The following is a 20,809-nucleotide window of genomic DNA, read 5'->3' as shown; positions in this document are numbered from 1 at the left end:
CACACTGGGAGACCTACAGCCGCTGACCCAGAGGGTCCATTGCCCAGTTCCAGATTCCCAGAAGAGAGAGTCTGATTGGGCCATCCCAGCCCTTGGTCAAATGGCCACCCTTATCCAAGCAACTATGAGTGCATATAGGGTGAAGATCTTATAATGCAGCCCATCTAGGAAGGGCGGGCACCCTAGAAAACATTTACAAGACTTGACCATCAGCCCCCTCCCAAGGCAGGATTTCTGTTTTGCTCACTGCTATGTAACCAGCACCGAGGACAGTGTCTGGCACACAGCAGGTACTCAATCATGATAATGATGAATTAAAATAAGAGTCACTAAAATTAAGGATATGTAGAATTACAGGTCATTTATTTATCACCTATTGTTTATATCTAAACATTTGTTTAATACCTACTATATGTCAGGCCTTATGCTAGGCACCAGGGGTTTAAGGAAAGAACACGGTCCTCTCAGTTTGCAGAGGTGATGGGCGGACAAGTCAGCACACAATAGCACAATCTTCTATGTGTTTTGATGGGGGAGATTCAGACTAAGAGAAGGAAGATTTCAAAGAGTGGCCCACAGGGATGGTGAGCAGGAATTCGACTACATATTCATCAAATTGGTTAGAAGTAATAGAAACTGACTGAAGTGAAATATGCAGTTCATTAACTTGTATAACTGAAAAGTCCAGATGAGGCGGGACCAGGCAAGCGGACCATATCCTCTTTGTTGTTCTCCTCCACACGGCTTTATTCTTATACTTCTCCTTATAGAGGCAAGATGGCTACCAGAGTACCAGAAAAAAATCCCAGGGAAGGCTCTCATTGCCACCTTGGGTCATGTGCCCCTCCCTAGCCAATCACAATCCTGGGTTCTAGGACCACCACCTATGGAGCCATGAGATACGAGTCAGCCACACCCAACCACAGTACCTAAGTATAAAGGAGGGACATTTGCAAAGTCCTGGAGGCAAAAAAGATGCAAGCTCCCCATACTCTAAAAACTAGAAGAACACATGAAAAGGAGCTATCAGAGGCAGATGAGGGCAGGAAAATTCATCCATCCATCCACCCATCCAAGAAATGTTTGCTGAGTGCTTACTTTGTGCTGGGGCTGGAACACGAGAGGGTTTTTGCCCACGTGGAGCCTTTACATTGGCCTTAGTGGGGGCCAGGTATGGGAGGATTTGGGGTCATGGTAGCCCCCTTGGTGTTAACCCCTATTTCACATGACCTCTCCTCCCTCTCTCTCTCTCTCTGACTCTCTGTCTCCATCTTTCTCTCTCTCTCTCTCTCTGTCCACCTCTCCATTTCTCCATCTCTCTGTCTGGGCTCCTTGGCATATGCGTCTTTCCTACCTGCCCTCCCCCCCATCTCTTTCTATGTCTCCTTTTTCCCATCTTATCTCCCTCCCTCTCTCTCTCTCTCTGGGCCTCTGTGTATATGTGTTTGGATGGATCTCGCTCTCCCCCACTCCCTCTTGGCCCCCGGGGTCCCCACAGATGCTGAACCTCTTTGTTGCCGTCATCATGGACAACTTTGAGTACCTCACTCGAGATTCCTCCATCCTGGGGCCCCACCATCTGGATGAGTACGTGCGTGTTTGGGCCGAGTACGACCCCGCAGCGTGGTAAGGAGTCACCCCGAATCCTCCAGCCACACCACCCACCTTTCTCTGGCACTGGAGCCCAAGCTTAGTGAGGCTCCAGACCTTGGGACATTGGGTCCCTGGGGAGCTAGCAGGCATCTCAGGGGGGTCAGTCTAGAGGAAGGAGATGAGAATCAGCACCCTCTCACACCCCTGGTTAATGCTTTGGGTACCAGCCCCACCCAAGCCCCAGGCTTTCTGGGAGATGAGGGAGGGAGGGAACCATGAGGAGTTCGCCTTCTATGAGTCTCGCCTGCCCCTCACAGTGAGGCCTCCAGATGGTGAGGATATGTTTGCCAGGCCCCAGGGAGGAAGCCAGAGGCCTCTCAGCCTTGATTCTCCTGGGAGTGTAGGGAGAGGGGCTGGCCTAGCTCCCTTGGCAGACAGGATTGGCCGCAAGACCAGAGGGGTGGAACCCAGCTCCCTCTGGGATCCCAGGACCCTGGAGCAGGTGATCACACAAGTCCAGGGGAGAGGACACAGAGCCTCAGTGGCCTTTGCATCTTCATGGTCATGAAAAGAGTGAGCTCCTCTCCATAGACCAGAGTGCCCGCTCCTGGCTGACAGGCAGTGATGTCAGAGGGTTGGTTCCATCCTGTGCATGTGAACTGAGCTCCTGCTCAGCACCAAGCACCTGCAGGACACTCAGGCACCATCCTGATGCTCAGAGCCCATTAGTCACTGACTGAAGATTCTCGTTCAGGCTGGGCTCGGGGCCTGAGAAAGCATTAATGGGCGCCCTCTGCCTCCTAAGCACTGGAGGGGAGGCCTCACGAGGAAGGCAGGGAGGAGTCGATCCTTGCCGTTCCTGCAACCCCAGATAAGTTTGCCGTTCCTGCAACCCCAGATAAGTCCTCTATGAGACCGAGAGGCTGGGGTGAGCTGCGGGTCTGGGACTTGACTTTCAGCTGGTTCCTAACTCTTCCTCTTTTGATTTTAGGTCACAGCAGTTGGATGCTGTCCCCCTGTCCTCTATTCCATGAGCCCCCTCACCCCAGTGTAGCTCATGTAGATTATGGAAGAGGGAGGTGCACGGAGAGCCCTGGGGGCGGTGCCTCCCAGCCCAGAGCTCCTGGCACACCCCAAATGAAACCCTCTGCCCCCTGGGCTCTGCAAGTGTCTGTGAACATCTCAGGGACCTTCATTAATCCCAGGTCTCCCCAATCCCTTCAAGCCAGGGGGTCCCCAGCCCCTAGTATCACAACCTCACTGTGTGTGCAGGGAGCCAGCGTGAAGGCAGCTTGACCCCTGTGCCTCCACTAATCCCCTCTCTTCTCCTTTCAGCGGTCGGATTCATTATAAGGATATGTACAGTTTATTGCGTGTAATATCTCCCCCTCTCGGCTTAGGCAAGAAATGTCCTCATAGGGTTGCTTGCAAGGTTTGATTTCCACTAAAACCTGCTAGCATCCATGGAATGAGTGTGGCTTGGGGTTCTTCAATATATATATTTCATATATATATATATATATTTATATATATACAAAAAACAGAGCCATCTCTCTCTCTTGCATTAAACTAGAAAGATTTTTTAGCCAACAGAATGCAGTCACGTAGACTCAATGAAGCATGGAACATACCTCTCCGTTCCCTTCAGCCATTCTGCTTGCTCTTAGCTAAAGCTGCCCATCCCAGGGTCTCAACGGCACCCCAAATCAGACACATCCGGGGGGGGGATTGTAACTTTGCTTTGCCCCCCACAATCACCTCCACTCTCTCCCCCTCCAACCTTGGCCTCCTGAAGCCCCCAGCCCTTCTCCCACAACCCTTGGCCCCTCCTCCCCATCTAGGCCCCCTCAGAGACCAGCCTCAGCCAAACCAGAGAACTTTGCCCAATTTTGAAAATAACACCAAACCAAAGCATTGCTCCAGGCCCTCCAAAGTGAGAAACCCTCCCCCTACATTCCCTCCACATTCCACCAGAACCATAGCTCAGAGTCAAAACTGAATCTGACTTTTCTCTTTTCTCTCTCTCTCCCTGCTTGTGAGCAGTGAAATAATCTTTTTTTATTACTTTTTCTTCCATTTTTTTCCTCCTCGTTTCCATTTATTTAAAATACCTATTTTATCGTTCTCTGCATCTTTCTCTCTATATTTTTTGGCTCGTATGGTTTTGGTTTTGGTTTTGGTTTTTCTTCTGTTTCTTCCCCTCCCTTCACCTGCCCTTCCTTTGGTTCTCCGTCCCCACTCCCGTTTTTGTTTTCGGTGCTGCCAGGGGCCGCATGCCTTACCCGGACATGTATCAGATGCTGAGACACATGTCTCCGCCCCTGGGTCTGGGGAAGAAGTGTCCGGCCAGAGTGGCTTACAAGGTAGATTACCTTTGCCGACCACCGATGGTCCGGGCACTGGGGAGTTTTCAGTGCTGGCCAGGAACAATAAGCTGAGCCTCTTTTTCCAGCATTCCTCTTCTTTTTTTTCTTTTTTTTTTTTCTTTTTTCTTTCCTCCTCGAGTAAATGGATCATGACCATCCCTTGACTCTAAGCAGTACACTGTGTCCGTCCTTTCTGAGTGTGTCTTGGTGTTTTGAGACTCCATTATGGCCGACATGGGAGGGGGAGGGGAGCCCCTAGGTTTCCTTGCACCTGGTCCCCTGGAAACCAAATTGGACACAAACACGCTTCACGGGGGTTGCCACCATGCCTCCTTTCTGTCCACGCAAAGCAGTCCTCACATCCAGGCCAGAGCAGGTACCTTTCGGCAGGGGGTCTTTGGCCCCCAAAAAGGCAAGGCCCTGACTCCACCTTTTGTATCTTGAACCCCCAGGTCCAGTAGCCCCACCCCCACCCCATGCACACCTGAAGCTGATCTCTGACCTAGGGCCTTGGGGATCCAAGACCTCCCAAGGAATACCCACAGCCTCTCCTCCCCACTCCCCACTCCCCTCTGGAGTTGCTTCCCCAGCCCCTGTCCTTATGCCACCCATCTCCCCCTCCCCCCCCCCGAGACACCCGAACATGCCTCTCCATTGTTCCAGAGTGGGCAGGCGGGCCGCAGCTGGACCCCTGGACCGTGGCACACTGATGCAGACCATGCACGCTGCCTTGGCGGGAGCCTGGGGCGGGCAGGCACCATGGCCGACCGGGGAGGTGGTGCATGCTGGCTGAAGGAGCAAGGGTCCTGCCGCCAGGTGGCTGGGCCAGGCCACCCCTCTAGACCCCTGTCCCGGAATCTCCCTTGGTACCCAAGGACAGATGCTCTGTTTCCTCGAAGAAGTTCAGGGATGACCTGTATAAGTCCCCCCACCCCACTCTACCCCCCAAAAAGATTACCCTATCATCCCATTCTCCCATCCCCCTTGGTCCACCCTGTGTCTGCAGGAGTCCTCCCTCTCTTCCTGTGAGTGTCACTCCTTCTGCCTTGTGTGGCTGCCTCCGCACAACCTCATTCCTTTTCCTCCCTCCATGTAGCCCTCCTTCCAAGTCAAGATCTGGATGAAGCTGCCCCACCAGCATCTCAAAATCCCTGCACCTGTCCCTTCTCTCTCTAGTTGTCCTCTTGTCCGTCTTCTTGGTCTCTGCTTGCCTGAAAGAGAGAGAGAGAGAAAGAGAGAGAGAGAGAGTGTGTGTGCATGTGCCCTTCTCTTCCTGACCTCTGTGCAGGGAATACCACAGATCCATAAGGCACTGTGTGCAAATTTGAAAAGAGCATCTTTTGTAATCCAGGAATGTGGTGAGAACCAGACACTTTTCTGCTGGCAGCCGGGAAGTTGTCATTTAAATACACAAAGCCATGATTTCTAAGACAGGAATCCCTTTGTGCAGTGCATAACCTGCGCAGCTGTGCACAGAGGCCCAGTATGTGTGTTTCTCTATCTACTGCCTCCCCACCCCCCACTGTGCCCCCACCCATCTCATGTTCTACCCTGGGTTTGCCATCCCTCTCCCCATCTCCAACTCTGTGTTTCCTGCTGACGTGTCTGAATCCCCAGATGAACCCCAAACTCACCCTCAACCCCCATCTCCGTGCCACCTCAACCTGGGCTGGTGCACACCAGCCAAGCATCCTCTCCCATGTCACCAACCAAGCACAGGGGCCAGAGCCCCTGCCTGGGACACAGGGAGTCTTTTCTTCCCTGGGCCATGGGAACACCCCTCACCCCTTCCCCCACCATCGCACATAGCCAAGATCCAGATTTGCCCTGAGATACACTTTCCACGGAGCTATGAATGAGTCTCGAGATTCCGTCTGCATGCGCCCGTCTGCCGTTCTGTGTGTCACGGCTGGTCTCGCTGCATGTCTGCAAGGGGCCCGACCCGTCAGAGCGGGGCCACCTGCTTGCTGCTTCTCAGAGAAATGATGTGGTCTGTGCCCATCTGGTCTGGTCTGGGCCGAGCAGGGGTGGGGGCGGGGAGCCAGCGGCCCCAGGCGGCTGTGGCCGTGGATCCCGCTGCCTGGCTGCTGCATGTCTGCTGTGATCCGGCTTGTGCGCTTCTTCTCGGGGGTCAGAACGGAACGGAGCCGTCCAGAAGAACTCTGGGGCAGGGCAAGGATCTGGGCCTACCCAGCTCTAGGATCCAGCAGGCGGGAGAGGAAGGGGCCGGGGCTCATGGCACAGGAAAACACCCAGTGCCCTCCCTACGGGCCACCAAGGGAGAATCGGGAAATGGAGCACTGGGACAAGTAACCTGAGGGTGGGGAGCACCTTAGCTGCTGCCTTCAGAGTTCTTCCTGGAGCTCCCCGGGTAGGGTGGGTCTGGTTCACAGGGGATGGGGCGGGGTGCTTGGGAATGACTGCCCTTGCCTTTGGTTTTCTGCAGAGGCTCCTGCGGATGGATCTGCCTGTTGCCGATGACAACACTGTCCACTTCAATTCCACCCTCATGGCTCTGATCCGCACAGCCCTGGACATCAAGATTGCCAAGGGTAGGCGGCGGGGGCGGGAGCTGAGGGGTGGGATAAGGTGGAGGCGGGGCCTTGGAGGGGAGCGCTGTGGGCAGCTAAGGATCCCTGTCCCTGCCTGAAATGAAGGAGCCGCTGCCCGGTCCTGGTCTTCACCTACTGGCCCATTCACTCACTTGGCAATATCTAGTGCGTGGCTCCTGTGCGCCAGCCACCACTTTAAACATGGGGGTCACAGCAGTTTACACTTCCGGTGGGGGAGGCCTCCCCTAGGAGGTTCTGAAGAAAGTAAGGTGATGAGTCATGTGGATACCAGCTGGAAAAGTGCCCCAGGCAAAGGGGCCAGCAGGTGCAAAGGCCTTGGGGTAGGAGGTCATCTGGGGCTGTGTTGAACTGACTTGCCCTCTGAGTAAGGGAGGTGCAGCACAGCATTTGGAGAAGAGGAAGAGGCCCTACTCACATCTGAACAGGCCTCTCTGGCCACAGTGGGGAGAGCAGATGGAAAAGAAGCCAGAGTGGAGGCCACTGACCTAATCCAGGTGAATATAGGAGGGTGGCTCCGACTGTTCAGATTTTGGGCATTTCCTGGGAGCCAAGCCAACTGGATGGCCAATGGATTGGATGTGCAGCATGGAGCGGGTGTGGCTAAAAGTAGTCAAGGCCATCCTTGACTTGAGGGTGGGACTGTTGTCTGATACAGGGAAGAGGCAAGTTTAGGGGCGAAGGGAGAGCAGGAGGTTGGCGTTGGCTGTAGCACGTGAAGACATGGAGTAGACAAGGAGCTCTCCAGTTACACTTCTAGTGAGGAGGGCACTCCCTAATAAGGTTCTGAAGGAGGTGAGCTACAGAGTCCTCAGTCTGGGCTGGAGATGAAAAGTCAGGAGGCATCAGATGCTGACAGATTTTAAGCCAGAAGACTGGATTAGCCCTCCAAGGAGGTGAATGTGAACTGAGAGATCCCAAAAGACCAAGCCCAGGCCCACTCCAGTGTTAGAGGGGACTGACAAGGCGTGGCCAGGAAGGTGGGCAGAGACCTGGGCAGCATGGACTCCTGAAGGGCATCTCCAGAAGGAGAGAACCAGCATGTCGGGCTGCCCAGTGGCCAAGGAAGATGAGGACTAAGAGTGATTGGTGGATTTTGTGACAGGTCAACACTGGTCACTCTGACCAGGGCATCTCTAGTGGAGAGGTCAGGGTCCCTCACCTGGAGTGGGTTTCAGAGGCCTGACAGCAGATTAGATGTGACTTGGCAGCTGGTGGAATAGCAGATCAGAGAGAGAGGACATGACCAGCAAGAGAAGGAAGCTGGGAAAGGAGCTGGTGGCGGAGGACTGGGTGCCCCCTCCAGCAGAGTTGGAAATTGGAGGGCTGAAGATGGAGGCAAGGGTTCCACCCAGCTGAAGCCACTGGGACCTCAGGAGGAAGGCAGACTGAACTTCAGGGACACAGGCTCCTTCCAGGGTCCTAGGGGGAAGAGGAGGAGGACCCAAGGCCGAAGTTGTTGGGGAGGGAGGTCAGCAGCTTCCAATGGGACAGTGGATGGCAGAGACGGTCAAGTTGAGGACAGATATTGTTAAAAATGGGAAACATGAGGAGCCAACAGAGAGAACGAGAAAGAATCACAGGGAGTGAGGATGAGGCTTGAGACAGCAGAAGTGGGGGTGGGGACCAGGCCGTTGTCTAGCACACAGTGCAAGTTTGTTTCTCATGCAACAAGTCAGAGGTGAGCAACCCAGACCGGCCAAGCAGCGGAGCACACATCACCAGTTGGGCCCAGGTCCTGTCTGTCTTCTGGCTCTGCGCACCCCAGGCTTTCCTCTCATCAGCTTGGTCGAAGCTGGTCTGGGTCCAGCCCACGGAGATGAGGAAACTCAGGATGGGCAGCAGTTGCCTTGTGATCCAGTGGGAGAGTCATGTTCTGTGGGCTTATCTTGCCCATCTGCCCTGTCCTCACTGTAAACCTTGGCAGGTGACCTCACCCTCTCCAAGCCTCAGTCCACGTATTAGCTAGCTATGCCATGTAACAAGTGGCCACCAATGTAGCAGCTTAAAGCACACCCATTTATCAGCTCACAGTTCTATGGGTCAGAAGTCCAGGAGGACTCAACTGGGCTCTCACCAGGTAAAAATTAAGGCTAGGATCTTCTCCAGAGCTCTTGGGAGAACCTAGACTAATACCAAATGTGTCCAAGCCTGCCTGGCATTCCTTGTGCCCACGTGGTCCTCGGCCCTGGCACACCACTGGCTGCAAGGGGATTTCAGCTTCAGAAAACAGCAGTGCCTTTTGCCATTGTCTTAGAAAGGGCCAAATCCAGGCTAACCCCGCTCAGGGCCAGCCCAGACTCTCAGTCAGGACTCCACGTGGCTGACCAGTCAAAGGGCACTGTCTCATACTATAATCCCTTCAAAGACCAGGTTCTGTCTGAAGACGGAGTCTGCAATGGCCTGGAAGGTTCTGGGGTGGGCCTCTTGAGACCTGAAGGGCTTTGACCTCCCTGCACCAAAGAGGGGTGTTCTGGCAAGTTTTTATCTGCCTGAGACTGGTGGCCATGTTGGCCACAGGTCATCGAATGAGAGCATTCATTGAGTGCCTGCTGTGTGTCCAGCCCTGTCCTCCGCACATGGGACACAACAGTGAAAGACAGGTGAACCTCCGACCCTTGTGGCCTTGCAAGGAGACAGGCAACAAAACAATAAAGACAATAAGTCGAATAGCTAACGTGTTTGAAGGTGAGAAATACTGTATAAAAAGAGATAGCAGGGTTGAGGGTTGGGGAGCAAGGTCAGGGGTTAAACCCGAAGTCAGTGGTTCTCAACCAGTGACCATTCTGCCCCCAGGGACATTGGGCAAAGTCTGGAGGCATTTTTTATTGTCACAGCTGGGAGGGGGCTGATGCTAGTAGCATCTGGCGTGTAGTATCCAGGATGCTGCTAAATATCCCAGAGCGTGCAGGACAGACCCTGTGACAGACTCTTCACCAAAAGGCCTGCAGAATGAGATGGGGGAGGGGAGGACCCTTGGACAATAAATTCTGGGACACCATGGGTTTGTGGGTGACTGTTGCTCTCATACAGGGGGACCTCCCGTCCTTGGGAACCCCAGTGTTAATTCTGTAACTGAAGGAGGAATAGCCTGGGGTTCAGGCTTGAGCAAACCCCTTGACCCCAGTAGAGAGCCACCTGGAAATCCTCTAAGGATTTTCCCTTGGTTTAAATTGAATGACAGTCCTGAATGCAAGGCTTCCCAGTGAATTGAAGAAGCAACCTAAGGTGGCAATTCTCAACCAGGGTGATTTTCCCCCCCCCAAGGGACACTTGGCAATGTCTGGGGACAGGTTTGGTTGTCAGGACTTGGGGAAGGGGGCGCTACTGGTATCTAGTGGTCATTGCTCAACATCCCACAATGCACAGAATGGCCCCACAATCAGTGATCCGGCCCCAGGTGTCAACAGAGCCAACTGAGCCCAAGGAACACTGCCCTGACTCTCTTACCTAAATCAGAAGCCAAGAGCAGGTGTCGAAGTCAGCTCGGGTGGCTATGACAAACTACCACAGATTGGGTGGCTTAAACAACAGGAATGTATTTTCTTGAATTTCTGGAAGTCCAAGATCAAGGTGCTGGCCAGGTTGGTTTCTCCCGAGGCCCCTCTCCTTGGCCTGCAGATGGCCAGCCGCCTTCTTGCTATGTCCTCACATGGCCTTTCCTCTGTGCGTGCACACCCCTGGTGTCTCTCTTTCTATTATAGGACACCAGTCCTTTTGGATTAAGGACCACCCTTATGACCTCATGAAACTTGAGCTCTTTAAAGGTCCCATCTATAAATACATTCACATTGGGGCTTAGGGCTTCGACATGAATTTTGGATGGACACAATTCAGTCCATACAGATGTCTTCCTTTTCTCCACTAGAAACAGGAAACATCTACGCTGTCAGGAGAGAGTGACTTTTAACAGGAAATATCATGTTCTTTTCTTTCTCTTCCATGTGTCTGAGAAGGAACCTCAGAGACCCCTGACACCTTGCTTAGCTACAGTGGACGGGAGATATAGCTATTAATTCCAACTGCTTCCCATGAGGAAAGAAAAACTGAGTAGGTTGGTGTAGAGAGCCCTGCGAGCCCAGCAACACGTGATTTCCAAAGGGTCTCCCACAATAGTTTTGACCTCCGAACCTGAGGCCAGACCTACAGATTAGCCCCACCCCCCTGCAGCCCCGCCCCATCGACCACAGCCCCCCTGCATCATCAGTGATGAAAAGAGCAGCCCATGGAGCGTGCCCTCTAGTGGGTGAGATAGGAAACGACATGACATGATAAGTACAGAGAACAGAAATCACCCAGGAGAAAGGTACAGAAGGTGATGGCGGGGTAGCTGCAAGGCCTCTTTGATAAAGGGTTTGAGCAGGGACCTGAGGGAAGGAGGGCACCACGTAGATATCTGTAGAAAGAATGATCCTGGCAGAGGAAGCAGCCTGTGCAAGGCCCTGAGGCAGGACTGTGCCTGGCATGTTTAAAGAACAGTGAGGAGTTGGTGTGTCTGGAACAGAGTGAGGAGGAAAGTAGAAGAGACGAAGGCAGATTGTGCAAGACCCTATGAACTTGGGCAATCACCCTGGGTGAGGTGAAGCTCTGAGGAGGGCTCTAAACAGAGGCACCTGACTGACTCAGGTGCTCACACATGTCCTCTGACGGCCATAGGCGAGACAGGGAGACCTGGGCAGAGGTGACTGCCCTGGTCCAGGCAGTTCAGCTCCGCATCACCTCAGTATCCTCCAGAGCAAGATCTGAGCTTTACCTGCAAAAAAGCCCTTCTGAAGAATTTTTCCCAAAATAAAGACCTGTCTCCAGAGTCACGTGGGCAGAAATGAGTGAAAGCTCTGTGGAATGCCTGGCAGATGTTTGTGCTTTGACCCATCTCTGCTGAGGAGAAGCTGGGTGGGGGCGCCAGAGGCAGCCCAGGCTGGCCACAGGAAAAGGAGGCGTGCAGAAGCCTGGACGAGGAGCAGCCAACGGAGAGTGGAGGCAAAGTGTGGTATTGGGGCCGCCCAGGCAGGGCAACCTTCGTTCCTCGGTAGATGGGTGTTAAAACACTGAAAGACTCCTCTAGTAGCTGGTAGCCAGCCCCTACCCCTCCTCCAGATCTGGGCCTCCCCACACAATCCGGCAACTACAAAGCTAATGTTTGGCCCATCAGGGAGCCTTAGTACCCTTGTCCTAGCTCTGTGATCATTGTCCCTGTCATACATACCTGCTCTAAGTGTTTGGAACACAGGATTGAGGGCTCTGAAAACGGAAGGAGGAACAGAGGCCAGACTGGTGGGTCAGTCACGATAGACAAGAATGTGCTACTAGGGCCGGCTGAGTGGCTCAGTTGGTTAAGAGCTCGCTCAAGAGTTTGAGCTCTGAGCAACAGCGGTTCAATGCCCGGCCTGAGCTGAGCAGCCGTTGAGCTGCCAACAGGTGTCAGGATGGCTCAGCTTAAAAAAAAAAAAAAGAATGTGCTACCATTACAAACAGCCCCGTGGTCTCAGGCCAACAAAGGTTCGCTTACCATTCCCATTAATGTGCCCTTCCTGGGTTGGCAAGGGACTCTGTTTGTCGGTCACTTAGAGGCCAGGCCTGAGAGAGCAGCTACTGTCCCTAATGTCATCAGCCTTCGTGACAGAATGAAAGAGAACTCAGGAGGATCCTTCACTAGCCATTAAATGCCCAAAGTGACACCTCACTCTGCTCATACCTCAACATGACCCTGGACAACCATGGGGGCCAGCATGGGCCATGCTTCCATGCACACAAGCAGGAGGGACCAGGAATTGCTGGCATAGATCTTCAATGACCACCATGGCTGGAGTGAGGGACCAGGGTCACCTCCATGGGAGAGGAGACTTGGTTGAGGGAGAAATCTCCTCCATCAGGACTGCTCTGTGGCACCCCAGCCTCCCTGAGTCTTACCCCAAATCCATGGGCTGCTGCGATAACAATCCTATGGCAGACACTGCCCTCAGGCCGTATGCACCTTAACTACTTTCATCATCAGACAACTCAGTGAGGCAGGTACAATTGTTATCATGCCCATTCCACAGATGGGGAGACTAACACCTAAGTCAAGCAGATGGTAAGTTGGAGTCAGGTTTCCACCTGGGCCATCCAGCCCCTCCCAATGCTCCGATGCTGAACTGTCCCCCACACAGCTGCTCCACGGCTCCGTCCTGCCAAGCACCAGAGCCCCCATGGTCATTCCTCCTCTGGGCCAGCCCCACTGAGCACTGGGCCCCGAGGGTCCCAGGACAACAGAGCAGGAGCTGCTGGCTTGGCAGCTGCCCCAGAAGCCAGCAGGCACCCAGGCAGGCAGTCAGGGCCTCTCTGTGCCCACATTGCAGGAGGGGCCGACAAACAGCAGATGGATGCCGAGCTACGGAAAGAGATGATGGCCATCTGGCCTAACCTGTCCCAGAAGACGCTGGACTTGCTGGTCACCCCTCACAAATGTAAGAGCCCGACCCCCCAAGACGGAGAGGGAGGGAAACAAGAAGCACAGGGTTGGGGATCTGGTGCATACAGGGACCCTCACTCACGGCGAGAGCTCTCTGTGCCTCCAGCCACAGACCTGACAGTGGGGAAGATCTACGCAGCCATGATGATCATGGAGTACTACCGGCAGAGCAAGGCCAAGAAGCTGCAGGCCATGCGTGAGGAGCAGGTATGGCCTGGGCCCTGTCAGCCCTCCCCTGCAATATCCTTCACCCTGGGGTCACCCAGGCTGCGAGATGGTGGCTTTCTGGTCACAATGAGGACCAACCGGAACAGCGGGTTGTGGCCAGGCCCCAGGACAGATCATTGAAAAGGAAGGCTGTGCCAAAGAGAAACAGCCTGGAGTAATTCATTTGCTCCACCAACATTTATTGGGCACTTACTGTGTGCCAGGTGCTGTTCTCAGCTCTGGGGGTGCAGCTGTGAGCAAAACCGATCAGAATCTTAGTTGGGGAAATGCCAGCAATGACAAATGACTAAATTATAAAGTGTGGCAGAACACAGTACCATGGGAAAGAGTGACTGGGGAAGAGGGGTGCAACTTGAAATGGGTAATCAGGGGAGGCCTCTCTGAGGAAGTAGCGTCTGAGCAAAGACTTGCAGGAAGAAGAAAGATTGACACAAGCAGATACCTGAGGGAACAGCATTCTGGGCAGAGGGAACAGCCAGTGCATAGGCCCTGAGTTAGGACCATGAGTTTGAGTTTGGGGAACGGCGATGTCATATGGCTGAACACAGCAAGCAAGAGGAGCAGTGGGAGGAGACAACTGTGCAGAGGCGATGATTATGCAGGGCCTTAGGGGCCATGGGGAGAACTTTGACTTTTGCTCTGAATGAGGGGGCTCCTCAGTAGAGGAGAGGAGTGACCTCACGCAGGCGTGCAAGCATGCCCTCTGGTGGGCACAAGGAGTAATGGCTAAGAGGTGACTGCACTGGTACAGGTGGGAAATGATGGGGTGAGACCTGGATGGAGCCATGGAGGTGTGAGAAGTAATCCAGTTATGGATGGATTTGGAAGGAAGAGGCTAGTGGGGTGGCTGATGAATCTGACCTGAGTGAGAGAGAGAGAGAGAGAGAGAGAGGGAGAGGGAGAGGGAGAGGGTGTGTGTGTGTGTGTGTGTGTGTGTGTGTTTTCTGGGATTTCGAGCCATGGGTGGGCTTAGCATCCCTTCCACAGCCTCCCTCACCTGTCCCCAGCCCCTTTCCACCCAGTGCACAAACACTACTCTCCGCCTCCCCAGAACCGGACACCTCTCATGTTCCAGCGCATGGAGCCCCCATCACCAACACAAGAGGGGGGGCCCGGCCAGAATGCTCTCCCCTCCACCCAGCTGGACCCAGGAGGAGGCCTGTAAGTGTCACTCTGGCCAGGAGGCAGGGATGGAGGGGCAGGGGTCGCCAGTGTCAAATGCAGAAGCCCCCGGAGTGCCTACCGCCATACTGGCCTGTGTCCCACATACAGGATGGCTCACGAAAGTGGCATCAAGGAGAGCCCTTCTTGGGTGACCCAGCGAGCCCAGGAGATGTTCCAGAAGACAGGCACATGGAGCCCAGAGCGGGGGCCCCCTAGCGACATGACCAACAGCCAGCCCAACTCTCAGGTGCCTCAGTCCCCCCACTGACCCAAAGGCTCGGCCCGAGCAGTACAGGAGGGCGGGGTCTGGGCTCCCTGCCTGCAGCTCCACACACAAGAGGCTGTCCCTGGGACCTGAGTGGCCAGCCCTGGGGCTCACCCAGACTCACCATCTGCCTGCAGTCTGTAGAGATGCGAGAGATGGGCCGAGATGGCTACTCAGACAGTGAGCGCTACCTCCCCATGGAAGGCCAGGCCCGGGCCACCTCCATGCCCCGCCTCCCTGCGGAGAACCAGGTGAGCGCTTTTACCCACCCCCTTGCCAATGGACTTGGGCCCCAGAGGCCCTGCCTCCTGAAGCCCAGGGGATCTCCTTCCTCCAAGAACCAGGCCTGGGTGGGATCTCCTGCACCCTCAACAACAGCACACAGGCTCTGCCTGGCCCCGCCTGGGGTAGCTGGAGGCTCTGGTCTCTTAGCTCCCTGCAATGGAAGGCAGAGAGAAAGGGGCACTCCTGGGGCAGGATGTGATAGCCACTGCCAAGTGGTTTGTCTCTGCCCTGTTTGGGGGTGCTCAGGCGGGAGGATGTGGAAGACACTTGTGGGGGTGTGGGAGGTGATTTGTGAGACTGCAATCAAGAATACAAGCATGCACACAGACATGCACAGGCATGCACACGCATGCACATGTGGGTCTGCTCCCAGGCGGCAGTCTGGGGAAGGCTGGAGACAGCTGGCGTTCATCCTGTCTGGTCTCTGTGGGGGCCGCTGGGTAGGGACATGGTCGTGTGCCTGATGTGTGTCTGTGTGCGGCTGCTCTACCCAGCTGCAGGGCCCTCTGGGGGTGGATGGGTGTGAGGATCCCAATGGCCCAGGCCAAAAGCCAGAAGCATGGCTGGCTGCCTATCCGGCCTGAGAGGCGAGGCAGCATGTCTGACTGTGCCGGGCTGTCTGTATGCTGTGCCGGGGCGTCTGCACGGGGCAGAAGGCTGTGCTATGCCTGGCTGGGCCAGGGTCGCCCAGGGGCCTAGCCTGTGGCTGCTGGGAACTTGGGTGGGGGGCACCCAGCCTGCATGCAGCTGCCCAGCCCCATCCTGCCGACCGACCTCCCTGCCCCAGGACTTAGCTGCTGAGCCCCAGGAGAGAGTTGGGACAAACCCAGCTGATGGCTACCGTCCCTGCCCCCAAGCTTTGAGTGTCAGCCGAAGCCAGGGCTGGGGGCATTGCATGAGGCAGAGCCCAGGGCCAGGCACCTGTGGCCATGCAGTTCCATCTGTTCGTCTCGTGCCTCTGCCATCTGTCTGTGGTGTCTCTTGTCTATCTCTGTGCCTGTGGGAAGACCACCGGCCAAGCCAGGGGCCACCCACTCACCAGGGACTTTAACCTTTCTTTCTCTTCCTCCATTCTCCCCTTCACTCCTCAGGTCCATGTACCACCTCTCACTCCCTTTCTCGGCTTATATATTTATTTTCTTCTTTCTGTTTTTTCTGTGTGCACCATCCCGTGGGGCTGTGACAGAGGAGAAGGGGCCGGCCACGTGGGAATAACCTCAGTGTATGTACTGCCAGCCAGCCCACCACACAGCTGGGCTCCGGCCCCCTCTTCCCGCCCACCCCCCCTCAGGGCAGTCCTGTCATCTCTGCTGTCCCAGACCCCACCTTTCTTTGTAGACCACACCCCCTCTCCCAAGGAGCCCCATCCTCTGTGTTGTGTTCTCTTTGTGCCTCACATGTGCCCTGGGGGGGGTAGGGGGGGCGGAATCCTGCCCAACTCCCCGCTTCTCCCTCTCCCTTCTCTAACCCCTTCTCTACAGAGCCCCCAAACCCTGGAATCCATCATTCCAAGAATCCCAACCTACTCTCCCACACCTGGCCCACTCTTTCTCATTCCCCTGACTACCCCTGACCCTCTGGTCCCACAGCCCTGTGTCCCTTAAAACTCCCGCCTCGGGCAGTGCCACCAGCCACTCAGCTGGCCCAAGTCCTAGGGGATGTCCGCCCAGTCCTCCTTCCCTCTCCCAGCTGCAGAGCGCCACAGGACCCTCTCTCCAGGGCTTGCCCCGGGAAGTGCAGCACGCACAGGCTCCCAGGGTACAGGCTGAGGATGAGAAGGCAGGTGCCCCAGGGCTTACGAGGGCCCGGTTGGCCTGTTGGGTAGGCAGGAAAGCCCAGGCCCTGCTGGCCGAGGAGGACAGTGAGTTGGCATACTGGGCTGCTAGCCCTAAGCCTGTAGGCCTGACAGCCAAGGGGTTCAGGCTTCTCACCCTCTTAGAGAGCAGGCAGGGGTGAGGCAGGGTGTGCTGCCCAATTCGCCCGGCTCCCAGGTTTGCACTGGATGGGAAAGCTCTTCTCTTCAGCTGGCCTGTGTGTCTCCTGACTGGATCCTCAGGGCTGGGAGGTATCCCAGGGGTGGTCCTGAGAAGCAGCAAAGGTGAATCAGATGGAGCCTCCTGGCCAAAACCCAGGATGGGCCTGGGAGGGAACAGAAAGCTGTGGGCCCTGGTTAATCAGGAGCCAAGGCACCCCTGGACGACCATCACTGATGGCCAATGGGGCAGGACAGACCGGGACCACTTGGTACCAGCCACTGACCCCAGCCTGCCTGCCTGTCCCCCCCAGACCATCTCAGACACCAGCCCCATGAAGCGCTCAGCCTCTGTGCTGGGCCCCAAGGCCCGGCGCCTGGATGATTACTCCCTGGAGCGGGTGCCACCTGAGGAGAACCAGCGGCACCACCAGCGGCGCCGTGACCGCAGCCACCGCGCCTCTGAACGCTCCCTGGGCCGATATACAGACGTGGACACAGGTGGGCAGCCCCTCAGTGCTCAGGGATCAGAGGGAGGCTTTGCCAGGGGACAAGGGAAGAGAGAGGGAAGAGATGGCACGGGGGCTGGGGTAGACAGAGAAGAAGGGGAGGCCTGGATGGGACCTAGGGGACCATGCTGGGCCATCGGAGCCTGGAAACCGGAACCCCAACACCCACCATAGGCCCTCCTTGGTCCAGGGGAAGGTGCCCCTCTCTAGGGCCCACAGACCCCCTTGGTGGCCTCCTATGTGCATGTCCTGCCCCACCCCTCCCTCACAGCCATCTGTCTGTCTGACCCCCGCCTGGCCCAGGCTTGGGGACAGATCTAAGCATGACCACCCAGTCCGGGGACCTGCCATCAAAGGAACGGGACCAGGAGCGGGGCCGGCCCAAGGACCGGAAGCACAGGCAGCACCATCATCACCACCACCACCACCACCCTCCGCCCCCTGACAGGGAGCGCTATGTCCAGGAGCGGCCTGAACACCGGGCCCGGGCCCGGGACCAGCGCTGGTCCCGCTCCCCTAGTGAGGGCCGAGAGCACATGGCACACCGGCAGGTGCGTGTAGCAGGGGTTGCCCCCAGACTGAGCCATGGGGGACAAGGGGGTGGGGGAGGCCCACACCCCACAACCACTCTGGGCAGGGTCCTCAGTCCCCACTGTGACCTCTGACCCTGCCCACCATTGGGCTCCTTCCCAAGCCAAAGGGGGCCTGGGGGGAGGGCGGACACGGCCCCTGCCACTCTGGCCCCCCACTCTGCCCTCCAGCCCCCTGCCCGCCTGCCGCCCCCTCCCTGCCTGCAGCTGCTTCCTCTTTGGTTATGGATCACGTTTCAGTTCAGGCCAGCCTGGTCCTTATGGCTCATGCCGCGCTGGCCGCCGCTGCCTTTTGCTTTCCTTTAACCCGGCTTCCGTTTTTGTTTCAATTATGATTTCTGTCCTCTGGACGCCTGTGAGTAATTTTTGAAACTTCTGCTATTTTAACCCCGAAACTTACAAAACTCCATTTCTCATTTCTCTTTTCACTTTGTTGTGTTGGTTTTCGACTTCTCCTGCCCTCCTTGTCTCTCTCCCTCCTCCACCATCCTCCTCCTCCTCCTCTCCCTCCTCCCCCTCTTCCTCCTCCCCATCCTCCCCCTCCTATCCCCTGTGGCTGTGGCTTTTTTTCCTTTTATTCCATTCAAATGTCCTGTGCCCCCCCCCTCCTCCTCCCCCTCTTCCCTCCCCACACACCCCTGGCCCCCGCTCCTGTCCTTTGGTTTTCCTTTGCCCTCCCCTCCTCCTCCTGTCTCCTCCTGTCTCCTTCTGGTTGATTTTGTTGTATCTTTTTTTTTGATTTCCTTTGTTTCAATTTTCGTGTAGGGCAGTAGTTCCGTAAGTGGAAGCCCAGCCCCCTCAACATCTGGTACCAGCACTCCGCGGCGGGGCCGCCGCCAGCTCCCCCAGACCCCTTCCACCCCCCGGCCGCACGTGTCCTATTCCCCCGTGATCCGCAAGGCCGGCGGCTCGGGGCCCCAGCAGCAGCAGCAGCAGCAGCCGGTGGCGCGACCTGGCCGGGCGGCCCCCAGCGGCCCGCGGAGGTACCCAGGCCCCGCGGCTGAGCCTCTGGCCGGGGAGCGGCCGCCGGGGGGACACGGCAGCAGCCGCTCGCCCGCAATGGAGCGGCGGGGCCCAGCCCGGAGCGAGTCCCCCAGGGCGTGTCGCCACGGCGGGGCGCGGTGGCCAGCGTCACTTGCTCACGCATCCGAGGGGCCCCCGGGCCCCCGGCACCACGGTTACTACCGGGGCTCCGACTACGACGAGGCTGATGGCCCGGGCGGCGGCGGCGGAGACAACGGGCCCTACGATGCACCGCCCCCTGCGCGACACGCGTGCTCGCCCAGGACTCCCCGGGCCGCGGGCCCGGCCTGTGCGTCGCCTTCCAGGCACGGCCGGCGACTCCCCAACGGTTACTACCCGGCCCACGGACTGGCCAGGCCCCGCGGGCCGGGCACCCGGAAAGGCCTGCACGAAGCCTACAGCGAGACGGACGACGACGACTGGTGCTAAGCCAGGGCGAGGTGGCACCTGCGCCCGCCCGGCCCCCCCACGCACCCCACGCACACGCCCCACGGGGAGGAGCCGCGCCCGGCCGCGGGGCCACCTCGCTGCCACCTGCCCAGCACACGGGGGAGGCCCGGGAGAGGACCTGCCGGACGCCCCCGGACTCTGGAGGGAGTCCCCAGGGCCAGGACACGCCAGGGTGTCCCACAAAGACCCTCGGCGCCCCCTACTCAGCCCCGGCCCCCCACGATGGGGGCCCTCGGGGACAGACAAACCACACAGCCAAGGGATTCGAATTAACTCAGCCATTTTTGGAGAACCTTGGGGAAAATGGAGATTAAAAAAAAAAAAAAATTTTTAAAGAAAAACCGGGAGAAAATAAATCGCTTCTATTGATGAGTTTTATCATCTCAATTGAATCTTTCCTTCCCCTGGTAAACGCGAGCTGGTGGCCCATGTGTGGCGGAGAAGCGGAAACCCAGCGTCCCACACAGACCTCCACCAGACACGTTCATACCCCACCACACACGTTCTCAGACACACACAGGAGTGCTTGCTGGTTATACCAAACCCTACTATTACTGCCTGCAGAAATCGATTTAAAAAAAAATAAACAATTTTAAAAAAGGACAAAAAAATAAATGATTGAGAAAAGAAGCATTTTTTTCTGACATTTGGTCCTGCTTGAAATAACAAAAGAAAAAAAAAGAACAACACCACCGATTTCCTTTGCTTCTTTTTGCCTTTTTTCCTACCTTGTTTGAAAACTGTGGGCTTGGGACTGTGAATTATTGCATGACATTCAAAAAGAAAAAAAAAATAAAAAGTTGAATCTAAGGGTTTATGGGCTGGAGTGATCTTTATCCCTCTGCAAAGTGTTCCCTGAGTTTGTTTTTTTGTTGTTTTTGTTTTTGTTTGGGGGGCGGGGTCCATGGAAGGAGCATTTTGAAAGTGGCTAAGCATGAGAAAGTTGGAGCTTGCCAGTCATATACTCTTTGCAATGTCTGGGTGTTCATATCCCGCAGAGAACAAAGCAGACAAGCTCTGCCCCTCACAAAGCTTGGTGGCCAAAGCTCCAGGGATCCTGGCTGCCTTAGCCAGCCCAGGAAAGCCAAGGCCAAAGATGCTAACCAGGTCCTTACCGGCTGTCCTGGCTGGAGGGCAGGGCAGTGCACCCCACTGCCACTCTATGCCTCTATCCTCGCCCCCAAGGTCTCCCACCGTCTACTGCTGCTGCCTTTGCAAGGCAGGTTGTACCTAAAAGCAACCATCCTGGAACATAAAGCATCCTGGACCAAAACCATCCTGGATGATCAGGCCAGTGAGACCCCAGGCAGCACCTGTGAGGCCCCCATACATTTGTAAAATGA

The 20,809-nt window shown here is 56.1% G+C and overlaps 1 protein-coding gene across 14 annotated transcripts in view; it reads left to right on the top strand.

Moving 5' to 3' along the window:
- The window catches only part of CACNA1A (calcium voltage-gated channel subunit alpha1 A), a 293,690-nt gene extending 273,417 nt beyond the window's left edge, over nucleotides 1-20,273 (top strand). For 5 of the 14 annotated variants that reach the window (XM_019664142.1, XM_019664141.1, XM_019664143.1 and 2 more), the window contains 12 exons: nucleotides 1,499-1,626; nucleotides 3,860-3,956; nucleotides 6,406-6,511; nucleotides 12,868-12,975; nucleotides 13,087-13,187; nucleotides 14,260-14,369; nucleotides 14,481-14,619; nucleotides 14,775-14,888; nucleotides 16,109-16,144; nucleotides 17,209-17,395; nucleotides 17,707-17,954; nucleotides 18,759-20,273. In XM_019664142.1, coding sequence (XP_019519687.1) covers nucleotides 1,499-1,626; nucleotides 3,860-3,956; nucleotides 6,406-6,511; nucleotides 12,868-12,975; nucleotides 13,087-13,187; nucleotides 14,260-14,369; nucleotides 14,481-14,619; nucleotides 14,775-14,888; nucleotides 16,109-16,144; nucleotides 17,209-17,395; nucleotides 17,707-17,954; nucleotides 18,759-19,445 — 2,061 coding nt within the window. In that variant the 3' untranslated portion in view covers nucleotides 19,446-20,273. Of the gene's footprint in view, nucleotides 1-1,498; nucleotides 1,627-2,928; nucleotides 3,026-3,859; nucleotides 3,957-6,405; nucleotides 6,512-12,867; nucleotides 12,976-13,086; nucleotides 13,188-14,259; nucleotides 14,370-14,480; nucleotides 14,620-14,774; nucleotides 14,889-16,080; nucleotides 16,145-17,208; nucleotides 17,396-17,706; nucleotides 17,955-18,758 lie in introns of those variants that run through there. The other 9 variants (XM_019664148.1, XM_019664146.1, XM_019664144.1 and 6 more) reach the window with 7 other exon arrangements.
- The last annotated feature ends 536 nt before the right edge of the window (nucleotides 20,274-20,809 follow it).

The sequence above is a fragment of the Hipposideros armiger genome, unplaced genomic scaffold, assembly GCF_001890085.2.
Source record: "Hipposideros armiger isolate ML-2016 unplaced genomic scaffold, ASM189008v1 scaffold_417, whole genome shotgun sequence".
NCBI classification, from domain to species: Eukaryota; Metazoa; Chordata; class Mammalia; order Chiroptera; family Hipposideridae; genus Hipposideros; species Hipposideros armiger.
Note: the sequence above shows the minus strand (reverse complement) of the source record. Positions and strands in the feature narration are given on the sequence as shown.